At 35.5% G+C, this 13,923-nt stretch overlaps 1 protein-coding gene across 1 annotated transcript in view; it reads right to left on the bottom strand.

The window, feature by feature from the left end:
• LOC148947628 (uncharacterized) overlaps nucleotides 1-13,021 on the bottom strand; it is a 200,651-nt gene extending 187,630 nt beyond the window's left edge. The window contains exons 1-3 of the mRNA XM_089095962.1: nucleotides 12,790-13,021; nucleotides 7,352-7,509; nucleotides 5,664-5,755 (exon numbers count right to left, since the gene is read on the bottom strand). Coding sequence (XP_088952088.1) covers nucleotides 5,664-5,755; nucleotides 7,352-7,509; nucleotides 12,790-12,910 — 371 coding nt within the window. The 5' untranslated portion in view covers nucleotides 12,911-13,021. The remainder of the gene's footprint in view (nucleotides 1-5,663; nucleotides 5,756-7,351; nucleotides 7,510-12,789) is intronic.
• Nucleotides 13,022-13,923: the final 902 nt, after the last annotated feature.

Below are 13,923 nucleotides of genomic sequence, written 5' to 3'. Positions count from 1 at the left end.
TATTGCATTGATCAAATAGTCCGCGGTAAAGAACTGTAAGTAAGGAGCGCCTCAACAGTAGTAGAGAACCAGGTATTACCACGGGACGTACAAAATCGCAGCCAATCAGAGGGCTACAATCCGACACGTACAAGACCACACCCTCTTTCTAAACCAATCACAGAGCTAGAAATACTAACGGGAGTGCCATCATCAGACTCCCTGGAATTTTAGGATTGAAATTTACATAATTTCTTTGCCGTAATTAAAGTATCGTATTATCTGCTAAAACAATTTGTCCATGGGACATTGTTTATAAAATCCTCTTATCTGATTATCGAATATTCTTGAAGTAGAAATTTCGTAGGGGTGAAAAAAGCTAGATAATATTCATATTTTTAATTGGATTGTATGAAAGGGATAAAAGAGTTAAAAGTGCGTAACAGTTAAGGTAACTCTGAGAGGATGGTAAGTTTAAAATGTATCTGTGCACAGGTGCCATAACAATGGAAACGTCAGAGATTAATTGACATTTTAGGGGGTTATTTGAGGTTAAACCGTTTGAGACACGCGACTTGACATAGCTTTACTTCTCGGCTGTGGTCGCTATAGACAAGTACACAATATAGAATTAGTGAGACAATTATGGATTTAAAACATCAAGGACCACAACCACCAATGACCCTAATCATCAAGGACCTCAACCTCCAAGGTCCCCTCTCCCCAAACTCCAAGGGGATTCCCTCCATCTGACTGTATTAGAATGACATAAAACATACTTAAAGCATAAAAAATCCTCATTTAAGCTAGATTTCTTAACGTATGTAGATGTGTGTTGTCTGAAACCTGTGATTTGGGGTGGTTGGTTTACTATTTCTCACTTTTCTGACCTAAGTTTCTTAGCCTGTCGTAGGTGTGTGCTGTCGGAAATCAATGATTTGGAATGTATGGTTTACTATTTTTGACTTTTCTTAGCTAGGTTTCTTAACCTTTCGTAGGTGTGTGTTGCATCAAACTTATGATTTGGGATATCGAGTTTGCTATTTTAGACTTTCCTGAGCTAAATTTCTTATCCTTTCGTAGGTGTATGTTGTCTGAAACCTATGATTTGGGATGCTTGATTACTATTTCGCACTTTTATGAGCTAGGTTTCATAGCCATTCATAGGTGTATGTTGTACGAAACCCATCATTAACTTTAATTTTTTTTGGGGGGGGGGTGACAGTGGAAGTCTGATGTGTCTTGGTACTTTGAAATTATTTTCTATAATAGCGTAGATGTCGACCAAAAATGCAACCATCTTTTTCAATATGAAATCGAAAACATTTTTAAACTGAAGAAAACCTTATAAAGAAGTAAATTGGCAAACAAAGTAAAAAAGAAGTATCTTAGTTTGTCTGAGGTATGGGCCTTTCAACTATGCCGGACAAAAAAAAATAACCAGTTGAAACTGTGTATAAATTCTTCCTATTCAGTCGTATTGCATAGATTATGAAGGAACATTTAGCATTTTTTTCTAATTTTGTGTGGTTTCACATGACAAACCCTCGTCTTTAAAACTGTGCTATAGACTATACAAGGAAGCCAGATATTTCAATTTAAGAAGCCATTGCTTTTCTTTGGAAGTTCAGAATTTGAATCATGAGATGGTCAGTATCCAAAATTATTTTGGACAGATGAAATAGCTTATTCATCCCCCTCCCCCCAAAAAATGATAAGCAGCATTTGGTAGGGCGTCTTCCAACTATGAATAAGTAATTTCACTATTTTTGAATTTTCAGATATTTCCTCTAAAAACCCAATTTTAATAACAATAGATACATACAAATTATTGGCTTTGTATGCTGATTTCAAAAGCGTGAGAGGGGTTAGTTGCCCTTCAATCAGTGTCGAGTATTAAAAAAAGGGTCTCTGATGTAACATTGACATGGGGGGGGGGTTAGGGAGTTAAATTCAGAACTATCTAATGTCTAAATCATTTGCGGATTGTTTTTTTTAAATTGTATAGAAAACATTAATAGAGTTACTGGAAATCATGGTTTAATCTATATTTCAGGAAGAAAACAGTCCAGCATTTTGGCTAGAATTCGGTGAACCCTCATACACAGAGGGGACTTTGTCTTTCCCTCTTCGCTTCATTGAATTCTACGCGTATATAAGGGATAATATTTAGCAAGTATATAGTGTGAGTACGGATATACGTACACTACAAGAGCTTTTAAAGGAAACTGTAAAATATAATAGCGATAATGGCTTGAATAATTATGTGAAAATAGTTAGAAAACCACGTTATTAATATTATTGTACTTTGAAAATAAAAAGTGTTGTGAAATAATTTTTCAAATTTTATAGAAAACATTAATAAAGAGTTAATGGAAATCATGAACTTAATAGCTGAAGTTATTATCAGAAGGCTCCTGCAAAAAGTCGTAAAGTAATGTTGGGAGTGAAAAAAGATGAGTACTTCAACTTGTAAAACAGGTTTAGGAGGAATATTAAGAAAAGAACTTGTTCTGAAATTAAATAATAAAGCCTTTCGAAAAGTATTGCTTGGTGTTGGGGTATGCAAAAAGGCGTACTGTAATATTGGGAATGCAAAAAGATGAGTACTTTAACTTGTAAAATAGGCTTAGGAGGAATATTATGAAAAGAACTTGTTCTGAAATAATATAATAAAGCCTTTTGAAAAGTATTGCTTGGTGTTGGGGTATGCAAAATGTCGTAAAATAATGTTGGGAGTGAGAAAAGATGAGTACATCAACTTATAAAACGGGTTTAGGAGAAATATTAAGAAAAGAACTTGTTCTGAAATAATATAATAAAGCGTTTTGAAAAGTATTTCTTGGTGTTGGGGTATGCAAAAGTTGTAAAGTAATGTTGGGAGTGAAAAAAGATGAGTACTTCAACTTGTAAAATGGGTCTAAGAGGAATATTAAGAAAAGAACTTGTTCTGAAATAATATATTAAAGCCCTTTGAAATGTATTTCTTGGTGTTAGGGTATGCAAAAAGTCGTATAGTAATGTTGGGAGTGAAAAAAGATGAGTACTTTAGCTTGTAAAACAGGTTTAGGAGGAATTTTAAGAAAAGAACTTGTTCTGAAATAATATTATAAAGCCTTTTGAAAACTATTGCTTGGTGTTGGGGTATGCAAAAAGTCGAAAGGTAATGTTAGGAGGGAAAAAAGATGAGTATTTCAACTTATAAAACGGGTTTAGGGGAAATATTAAGAAAAGAACTTGTTCTGAAATAATATAATAAAGCCCTTTGAAAAGTATTTCTTGGTGTTGGGGTATGCAAAAAGTCGTAAACTAATGTTGGGAGTGAAAAAAGATGAGTACTTCAACTTGTAAAATGGGTTTAGGAGGAATATTAAGAAAAGAACTTGTTCTGAAATGATATAATAAAGCCTTTTGAAATCTTTTTTTTTTTGTGTTGGGGTATGCAAAAAGTTGTAAAGTATTGTTGGGAGTAAAAAAGATGAGTACTTTAACTTGTAAAACAGGTTTAGGAGGAATATTAAGAAAAGAACTCGTTCTGAAATTATAAAGTAAAGTCTTTTTGAAAAGTATTTGCTTGGTGTTGGGGTATGCAAAAAGTCGTAAAGTAATGTTGAGAGTGAAAACAGATGAGTACTTCAACTTGTAAAACCAGTTTAGGAGGAATATGAAGAGAACTTGTACTGAAATAATATAATAAAGCCTTTTGAAAAGTATTTCTTGGTGTTGGGGTATGGAAAAAGTCCTAAAGTAATTTTGGAACTGAATAAAGATGAGTACTTCAATTTGCAATACAGGTTTAGGAGGAATATTAAGAAAAGAACTTGTTCTGAAATAATATAATAAAGCCTTTTGAAAAGTATTTGCTTGGTGTTGGGGTATGCAAAAAGTCGTAAAGTAATGTTGAGAGTGAAAAGAGATGAGTACTTCAACTTGTAAAATGGGTCTAGGAGGAACATTAAGAAAAGAACTCGTTCTGAAATAGTATTATAAAGGCTTTTGAAAAGTATTTCTTGGTGTTGGAGTATGCAAATAGTCGTAAAGTAATGTTGGGAGTGAAAAAAGATGAGTAATTCAATTTGTAAGACAGGTGTAGGAGGAATATTAGGAAAAGAACTTGTTCTGAAATAATATAATAAAGCCTTTTGATTAGTATTTGCTTGGTGTTGGGGTATGCAAAAAGTCGTAAAGTAATGTTGGGAGGGAAAAAAGATGAGTCATTCAACTTGTAAAACGGGTTTAGGAGAAATATTATGAAAAGAACTATCGTTGATTTCGACAATGAAATTAATTTATTAGAAAATCAAATATTATTAATAAAACCAGATGTATTTTAAACTTTGACGTTCTTATTTCCGAAGACAAAGCCCAACTTTATCAAAATATCAAATATTATTAATAAAATAATATGTATTTTAAACGTGGATGTTCTTACTTCTTGAAACTAAAACCCAACTTCATTAAAAATCAAATATTATTAACAAAATCACATGTATTTTAAACGTGGGTGTTCATATTTCTGAAAAATAAAATCCAACTTTATTATAAATATACAAAAATGTACCCAATGAGGCCTTGGATCATCCCCCCCCAAAAAAAATATTAAAGTTAATCATGGGATTCATACAACATACACCTATAAATTGCTATGAAACATAGCTATGAAAAGTGCGAAATAGTAAACCAAGCATCCCAAATCATAGGTTTCAGACAACATACAATACGAAAGGTTAAGAAATCTAGCTCAGCAAAGTCTAAAATAGCAGGCTAGACATCCCAAATCATAAATTTCATGCAACACACACCAATGAAAGGTTAAGAAACCTGCTAAGAAAAGTCTAAAATAGTAAACCATACATTCCAAATCATAGATTTCAGACAACACACACCTACGACAGGCTAAGAAACCTAGGTCAGAAAAGTGAGAAATAGTAAACCAACCACCCCAAATCACAGGTTTCAGACAACACACATCTACATACGTTAAGAAATCTAGCTTAAATGAGGATTTTTTTAATGCTTTAAGTATGATTTATGTCATTCTAAGACATGTAAAAAAAGTTGAAATAAATCCAAAAAGTTGGATGGAGGGGAGCTTCTTTGAGGTTGGGGAGAGGGGACTTTGGAGGTTGAGGTCCTTGATGGTTAGGGTCATTGGTGGTTGCGGTCCTTGATGGTTCAAATCCATAATTGTCTCACTAATCCCATATTGCGTACCTGTCTATTATAGCGACCACAGCCGAGAAGTAAAGCTATGTCAAGTCACGTGTCTCAAACTGTTTCACCCCAAATAATACCCTAAAATGTCAATTACTCTGACGTTTCCATTGTTCTGGCAACTGTGAACAGATAAATTTTAAACTTACCTTCCTCTCAGACTTCCCCTAACTGTTACGCGTTTTTAACTCTTATATCCCTTTCGTACAATCCAATTAAAAATATAAATAATATCTAGCTTTGTTTCACCCCTATGAAAGTTCTACTTCAAGAATATTCGATAATCAGATAAGAGGATTTTATAAACAATGTCCCACGGACAAATTGTGTCAGCAGATAATACGGTACTTTGATTACGGCAAAGAAAATATGTAAAATTCAATGCTGAAATTCTAGGGAGTATGATGATGTCACTCCCGTTAGTATTTCTAGCTCTGTGATTGGTTTAGAAAGAGGGTGTGGTCTTGTACGTGTAGAGTTGTAGCCCTCTGATTTGCTGTGATCTTGTACGTCCTGTCGTAATACCTGGCCCTCTAATCTCGACCCAATAGTATTTGATGCTCTAAAAAAGAAATTTTGATAACAATTAGTACATAAAGGAATTAGTTTTTCCCAATGTGATTCCAATTATATGTCTTTATGATTAATATTACCCGTTACAAGCTAAAAGCCTGAAAAAATTTGCCTGGTTTTCAAAAAAGGGAGGAAACGCCCCCCCTCCCCAAAAAAAATTGTAGTTATTCTTATGAAAGTAGCACCTTCAGATTCAGCATATCATAGAACCCTACTACAGAGGTTTCCAGAAAAATTGCTTCATTTTCGAAAAAATAGGAAACATCCCCTAAAAGTCACAGAATCTTAATGAAAATCACATCGTCAGATTCACCGTATCAGAGAACCCTACTGTCAAGGTTTCAAGCTTCTACCTAAAAAATGTGGAATGTTGTATTTTTTGCCAGAAGAAAGATCCCGGATGCGCTTTTTTTTTTTTTCAGGGCTGATTGTATCAAACTGATGATCCAAGGAGATCGGGAGAAGGCTCATTCTAACGCAAACTAAACGTTCTAGTGCTCTTTTCAAGTGACCAAAAAGACTGAAGGGCAACTACCCCCCCCCCCCCTTGCACACCTCTTTTTTCTCCAAAAGCATCCGATCGAAATTTTGAGATAGCCACTTGGTTCAGCGTAGTTAAAAGGTTAAATAGCCATACCTAAGGGGATGACATGATCCTCCAAGGCCCGTGGGAAAAGAGCTGTAAGTTAAAAAATTTGTCCTTGTTGACATATAGTATTTGTTATTGGGAAAGATACGGAAATTTTCTGCGAGGGCTGGATTTCCATGGGGAGTGAAATTTCCGGGAGAATTTGTCAAAAAAAAAACTACACAGGAGAAGAGGGAGAGGGAAACTTCCTAGCAGGATTTGAAAAACAGTTAGAGATTAAATAAAAAAAAAGTTTTTTTCAAATGAAATTAAGAGCAACATTAAAATTTAAAACGAAGAAAAGTCATTCTGTATATGACCCTCCGTATACAAAATGGAATTCTTCATATAAAGATTTCTCGCCCCTCCCTCTTTAGGTTATAGTTTGACCTTTTGTCCCAATTCTTAAAAACGACTCCTGAAACAAAAGGGCCATTGAACTGGAATAAGAAGCTTTTTAAAGCACTAAAAACTTTAGAAAGACGGCCGAGGGTTGAGGAAGGGACAGATCCCCCCTCATATACGGATTAGATAATTTCGGAGACCACACTGCCTTTCCATGACGATAAAATAAAAGTTCAAAATAGGGATAAAATCCTTTTTAATACACAGTGTATAGAAATTCACAAAAATGCCAGATATTTCGGTCACATATACAGTGACCGTCATCAGTAGTAAAACTCTAGTTTTACTACTGATGACGATCACTACATATTTTACTATTGATGACGATCACTGATGACGGTCGCTGTATATGTGACCGAAATATCTGGTATTTTTGTGAATTTCTATACACTGTCTATTAAAAAGGATTTTATCCCTATTTTGAACTTTATTTTATATACGGATTAATTTCTGTTCTTTGTAATTTTTAATGTTGCTCCTTATTTTCAGTTGAAAAAACATATTTTTTGTATTTAGTTTAGTAAAAAAGCAATATGTCTCTTATGTAGTTACCTCTTGCCAGTATGCTCCTTCGGCTAGGAGCCAAGCTTCAACCTTGTATGCCATGATTGGAGCACCGCCATTGTCAACTGGCTTTTGCCAAGTTAGGGACACAAAATTCTGTCCAATATTTGATCCCACTGGCGGACAGGGTATTGTAGTAGGAACATCTATAGTAAAATGAATAAGATAAGATAAAACCATGTGTACTTTAAAGTCAAAAATACACAAAAGCACAAATAGCATAATCGTACATCAGCTATCCTTACTCTTCAAAATTCCTGTCACAATGAAAATACTTAAATGAATTTACTTAATAAACTAGGATTTTCTTTTAATAAACATAACTTCTAGATACTCGCTATATAAATACATACAGATAATATACAGATATTTAGATATATAATATACAGCTATATAGATATCTAGATACATACAGATAATATGTGGTGACGTACTATTTAAGACATCTGAAGGAACCGATTCAGTTTTTCGAAATATACCTTCCTTTATCGTAGAGACCCCAACTCAATCAATATAACAAACCTTCCTCTTCATCTTTGCAAAGAGGGCAAGTATACCTGTGTTCTTTGCAACTTCATTTTTTGAAAACCTTTGAAATCTTGCGCTGATTTGGGGCAATTAGCCCTAAGCTGTATCTACAACGTAAGACACCTAGGTGGTAAATTTAGCTTAAGGTAGAACTTCTGCCTATAAACTACCTTAACCTCCTTTTAAAATTTTAGCTTTTCTAATTTTTTTAGCTCCTCACTCCATTTTTGCATCATTTGATTTTCCAGAACGATACTAATCTCAATTCTCCCAATTCGCATGTATATTCATTGGTCTTCTATCTTCATTCCCAGTAAAAGAAAACCCTGTTTATCTAAAATATTTTTCATTTTAAATGGTCATTGATCTTTTTTTCCCTGCGAGAGTCGATCTTGGTAAGCTGCCTTACGCAACATATCACTCGGTAACTGAACCACTCTCAACCCAATTTGATCATTCAGACTAGTTTATAATTTTTTAATAGCCACAGCCCTAGATCACCATTTAAAAACAGGGAATGAGTCATTCCATGCAGCCCGTACAATCTCTGCTCCATAACGTAGAACTGAAATTATTTTCTCTAGAAAAACCCTTTTATGCAACAACATATTCTTTATTCACATTACATTATTTCGGAAAAACGTAAACGTTGCTGCCCTTCCCTGGTTTAACATTTCCTTTATATGCAAATTCCAACTTCCAATACTTTGAAAAATATATCCAAGATACTTTATCTTATCCGTAACTTGAATTTCCTCCCCTTCGAACCAAAATCTACTTTCCTTTTTTTCCAATCTACAGTAAAATGAATACTATATTAAACAGTTTGTAGCAACGAACTGTAAGTAAGGAGCGGTGCGGCTCAATAGAACCGAAACTCTAAGAAACTTTTGATACCAATAGATATATCAAAAGATACAGCTTATTATGTTGATTCCAAATATCTAAGTTTCGTTAAGCTTAGTGTTATCCATTAAAGGCTACAAGCCTGGGAAAACTTGCCTGATTTTCGAAAAAGGGGGAAACATACCATAAAAGTCAATGAATCTTAATGAAAATCACACCATAAGATTCAGCGTATCAAAGAACCCTATTGTAGAGGTTTCAAGCTACTATCTGCAAATATCTGGAATTTTATATTTTTTGCCAGAAAAAAAACACGGATAGGTGTTTATATTATTTTTGTGTTATTTTTTCGCAGGGGTACCCGTTTCGACCTCGTGGTCCTAAAATATCATAATAAGACTCATTAAAACGGAAATTAAAAGTTCTTGTGTCCTTTTTAATTGACCAAAAAGATTGGAGGGCAACTAGGCCCCCTTCCAAGCCCCTTTTTTTCTCAAAATCGTCCGATCCAAATTTTGAGATCGTTTATTATAGTTGAAAAACACAAAAAATATGCCTTTGGAGATAACATGACCCCCACAGTCCCTAGGGGAAGGTCTTTAAATTATAAAATTTGCCTATTGTTTACGTGTAGTATTTGTTATTAGAAAGTATACATACAATTTTTTGGGTGGGGTGGTTAATTTTATACTGTACAGGGGGGGGGGGGGGTACACGGGGATAATGCTTCATTAGGAGGGAAAGAGAAACACAGCCTATCCTTAGCTAGAATGTTTCTAACAACACAGAAAACACTATCTAAAAAACTTTTCTAGTAGCATCTCTTCTCTCTTTTCAGCTAGTGGAGCCGGAAACCAGGAAATACCTTCGACAATCTCCTTTTTGCAATTACGCAGATTTCTGTCTTTGTGTATTGGCTCTGGAATGGATCGGTGTCTCAGCTCCTAACTATCTCCTTTGCATGGATGTGATGGAATGAAGTAAGACAAGAACAGCCACGGTGCTAGTAGGAAGCTATCAGGAGGTCCGGGACGAACACCATACTACCATCTACAATTTAGTCTAACGCCGACAGGTTATAATTTATTCAAGAATTATCGATCGAGTCTAATGGGGTCAAGGTCAATTGATTTGTTGTTGTTCGTCTAGGTGTAATGACACTGGGGTGAAGTTCGCACATGCGCATTGACGGTGGGGACACCGTCAATGACCCTTTCAAAAACCCTTTCAAAACACCGTCAAAAAACCTTTTGTTTTGGCATCCCTGCGCTGTCACATTTGAAATTCCTAGGAAACCATTTCCCGCGTTAATCTCTTCATCTCATAGGTGTTCCTAGCTACACTATTATGGTTTCGATAGAATATCAATTTATCTCTCTGACCTAAAGATCAAAGAAGCCATATTTCAAAAATCGAATATTAATTTATCTCTGTCACGTAAGATCAGAGAAGCCATATTTAAAAAGCCATATTAAGAATTTCTATCTCTTTAGAATCCCATATAATTCCTAGGAAACAAATGATGTCATTTCTAATTCCCCTTTCGTAGATCAATAATTCTCCTCGATTATGCAAATCAATTTCTTGGAAATCCACTTCCCCCTCGAGTCGATCAATAATCCTTGAATAAATTACGTGTCCCCACCGTCAATACGCGTGTGCGAATTTCACCCCAGTGTCATTACACCTAGACGAACAACAACAAATCAATTGACCTTGACCCCATTAGAATCGATCGATAATTCTTGAATAGATTATAACGTGTCGGCATTAGACTAAATTGTAGATGGCAGCATGGTGTGCGTCCCGGACCTCCTGATAGCTTCCTACTGGTGCTAGGCACCCCCCCCCCTGGAAAATTCACTCTTGCGGAAAATCTCCCTCCGGAAAATTCTTCTGCATGCAAATATTAGCAGACACAGAGAAAGCACAAAATGAGTACTTCGAACTGTCGATCAGATGTCCTAAGGGGTACCAACATGACAAGACGTCCAAAGGTACACGATTGTGGGGGACCTTTTTTAATCCCTCAATTATCACGCAGAAAAAAATAAAATTATTATGCCTAGAAAAAATTCCTTACGATGGTACTAAAATAAAGGATAATCTATTTATATTGGTATCTGTTCTTCAGATTTTTGACTTTCATCTTTTATCAAAATTGGCTTTTCCGCAATTTTTTATATAAGTGTCAACCACGGTGAAGCCACCTGGGCTTATATTTAATCTATATGTTCGCATACTAGTAGAAATCGAGCCTGTAAATCTTTTTGGCTTCTAAAACGCTTTCCAAGAAAGTTATGTAGACTCTAGCTTAGGCCAAAATCGGTCAAAATAGGAATTCGTAGCAACTTTATGAAATCAAACAGTTCGTGGTAACGAAATGTAAGTAAGGAGCGACCCGGTTCAATAGTAACCAAAACTCCAAAAAACAGAATCTTGATGCCAATGGATATGTCAAATAAATCATATTTTTATGCTAATTTCAAATATATAAGTTTCATCAAGTTTAGTCTTACCCATTAAAAGTGATGTGCCTGAGGAATCACACCATCGGATTCAACGTATCAGAGAAGTTTCAAGCTCCTATCTGCAAGAATGTGGAATTTTGTATTTTTGTCACAAGAAAGATCAAGGATGCGGGTTTATTATTTTTTTTTTAATTTCCCCAGGGGTGATTGTATCGATCCAGTAGTCCTAGAATATCGTAAGAGGCCTCATTTGAACGGAAATTAAAAGTTCTAGTGCCCTTTCTAAGTGACCAAAAATGCAAGTTATGAACTTTGCCTATTGTTTACATATAGTATTGGTTATTGGAAAGTATACAGACATTTTCAGGAAGGATTTTTTCTAGTGGCGGGGGGGGGCGGAGGAGGGATTTACTCGGGAGAATCTTTCCGTGGAGGATGTTTCCTTGGGGTAAGGGACATTTCTATGAAGGGGGCACCGGATTTCCCAGCATTATTCAAAAAAACGATCAGAAATTAAATTGAAAAAATAAGTTTTTTCAACTGAAAGTAAGAAGCAACATTAGAACTTAAAACGAACAGAAATTATTACTTATATAAGGGGTTTGCCCCCAAGTCAATTCCTCGCTCTTTACGCTACAGTTTTTTTAGTGCTTTCAAAAGAGCTATCTATTCTAATTAAACGGCCTTTGTGATTCAGGGGCTTGTGAACGAACAGAAATTATTCCGTATATGAAAGGGGCTGTCCCCTCCTCAACGCCTCACTCTTTACGCTAAAGTTTTTTATTGTTTTAAAAAATTAAGTTGGGAGACAGAGTCAAACTTTAGCGTAAAGAGGAGGCGTTGAGGAAGGGACAGCCCCTTTCATATACGGAATAATTTCTGTTCGTTTTAAGTTTTAAAGTCTCTCCTTGCTTTCAGTTTAAAAAACTTGTTTTATTTTATTTAATGAAAGACAAGAATGAAAGAAAAGTCTGGGCAGTACGTCTGTCTCAATGCACTCAAGACTGAGACAATTTTATGGTAGAAGTAGCAGTAATAGTGATGTCTCCCAGGGACGAATCTACAACATTTTCATTGGGGGGGGGCAAGAGGGGTCTACTTTCGGATATTCAAGGAGCATGGGCGGTATAATAATTTGTTTTTCACATTACTGGGGGGCAATTGCCCCCCCCCCCATTGCCCCTCCCAAACGACGCCTCTGATGTCTCACGTGCCTTACGGAACGATCCAGGTTTAGTCAATGTCTTAAAAGTATAACAGACAAATCTATTCGTCTAAAAGGGTAATCTCAGACGTTTAAAACCAAAACACATTAAGTGCAAAAAGAGATGCAGTTCCAGCATAAAATTACTCGATAGAATCGAAAAATGATGGTGTCTATTTTGTGTTAAAACTTCACGAATTGACAGCACAGAGTCAAATTCGATACAATATATGATACATATAATAAAATACTTTGGAAAATGCTCGTAATGTGTTTCGATTTTGGTTAGCTGACCGCTTAAGGTCAAGACTGAAACCTTTTATATCTAGGAAGCCATTCAGTTTTGACGCTTTTGATTAGTTGCCTACTATATTTACCTTCTTCGTCTCCAATGGCAAAGGTTGAGAACACGTCCGACGAATACTTTTTGGCCCACACATCTCTGAGTTTTATGGATGGTACCCTGTTAATTTTTATTGTTTCATCATGTCTTTCCATTATTAATTACTCAATTAACACTGGCGGCGGCATTTCTTTGGAGCTACAGAAACGTGCACTAAACACGCTAAAACAGACGCTGTGGCGGTCACCTTTCATGGAAAAGAGGTTGCATTCAAGCTTTTTATTTATTGGTAATATTGTTAATAGCAATTTAATAATGACGTGCAAACAATTTAACTTTGATTAGTAATAAAGAAACGAATTGAAGTTTTAATGATATGTACATGTCCTAAAAAGGGGCTTCGGAAGGCAAAAAGAAGAAAACAAAACCTCAGAGACAGAATCTCTTATTATGGTAACAGCAGACGGTGAGTCGGTGCTCATTTACAGGAGAGAAAAATACAACTGGATACATTTTTTTTAAGACAAAGAAGCCACGATTTCATATCTCAGTCCTGAGAATTTTTTTTTCAAAAATGGGCCATACTTGTTACCACAATAAACTGTCACCGATTTCGGTGGTTATTTTAGAAATGAAAAAGCCGAGCATTGCAGTGATGGTGCTTCAAAGCTCAAGAGTTATGTTATCAAACAGAACTTCCAAAATATTTTATTTTTTTATTTTGGGAAGAGCACCTTCTAATGAAATGTTTTCCAGTTCCAAACACTCTTATCCTTAGTTAAGGTGTTATTTAATGTCTAGTAAACAGTGTTGCAGTTGCAGTGAAAGTCTTGCCCAGGTGGCAATGTTTGGCTTGGCTGTGTCCCTATCCCATCTGCTCGAGATATGCTCCCTTTTACCCTTAATGGCTATCCACTACTTCATAGGCCTGCCTTAAATTCCTCTTCTGGGAAATAAGGTTCAGGAACCTGGAGGTTTCTGAGAGGAATCAGTGGTATTACATGGTGAATTGCCGAGTGAGTAGTAGCGTTGCCAACACTACAATTGTATCGTTTTTGGTACAATTTAGATATTCTAATACAATGAGGCGCATTTGGTTGTTGTTTTTTTTCTTTCTTTTTTTTTTAGCAAAATACAAATTTTCCGGCATATTTTGGTGTTTACTTGC

Source organism: Artemia sp. Qi Xiang Cuo, chromosome 10 (assembly GCF_049724085.1).
Source record: "Artemia sp. Qi Xiang Cuo chromosome 10, ASM4972408v1, whole genome shotgun sequence".
Classification (NCBI taxonomy): Eukaryota; Metazoa; Arthropoda; class Branchiopoda; order Anostraca; family Artemiidae; genus Artemia; species Artemia sp. Qi Xiang Cuo.
Note: the sequence above shows the minus strand (reverse complement) of the source record. Positions and strands in the feature narration are given on the sequence as shown.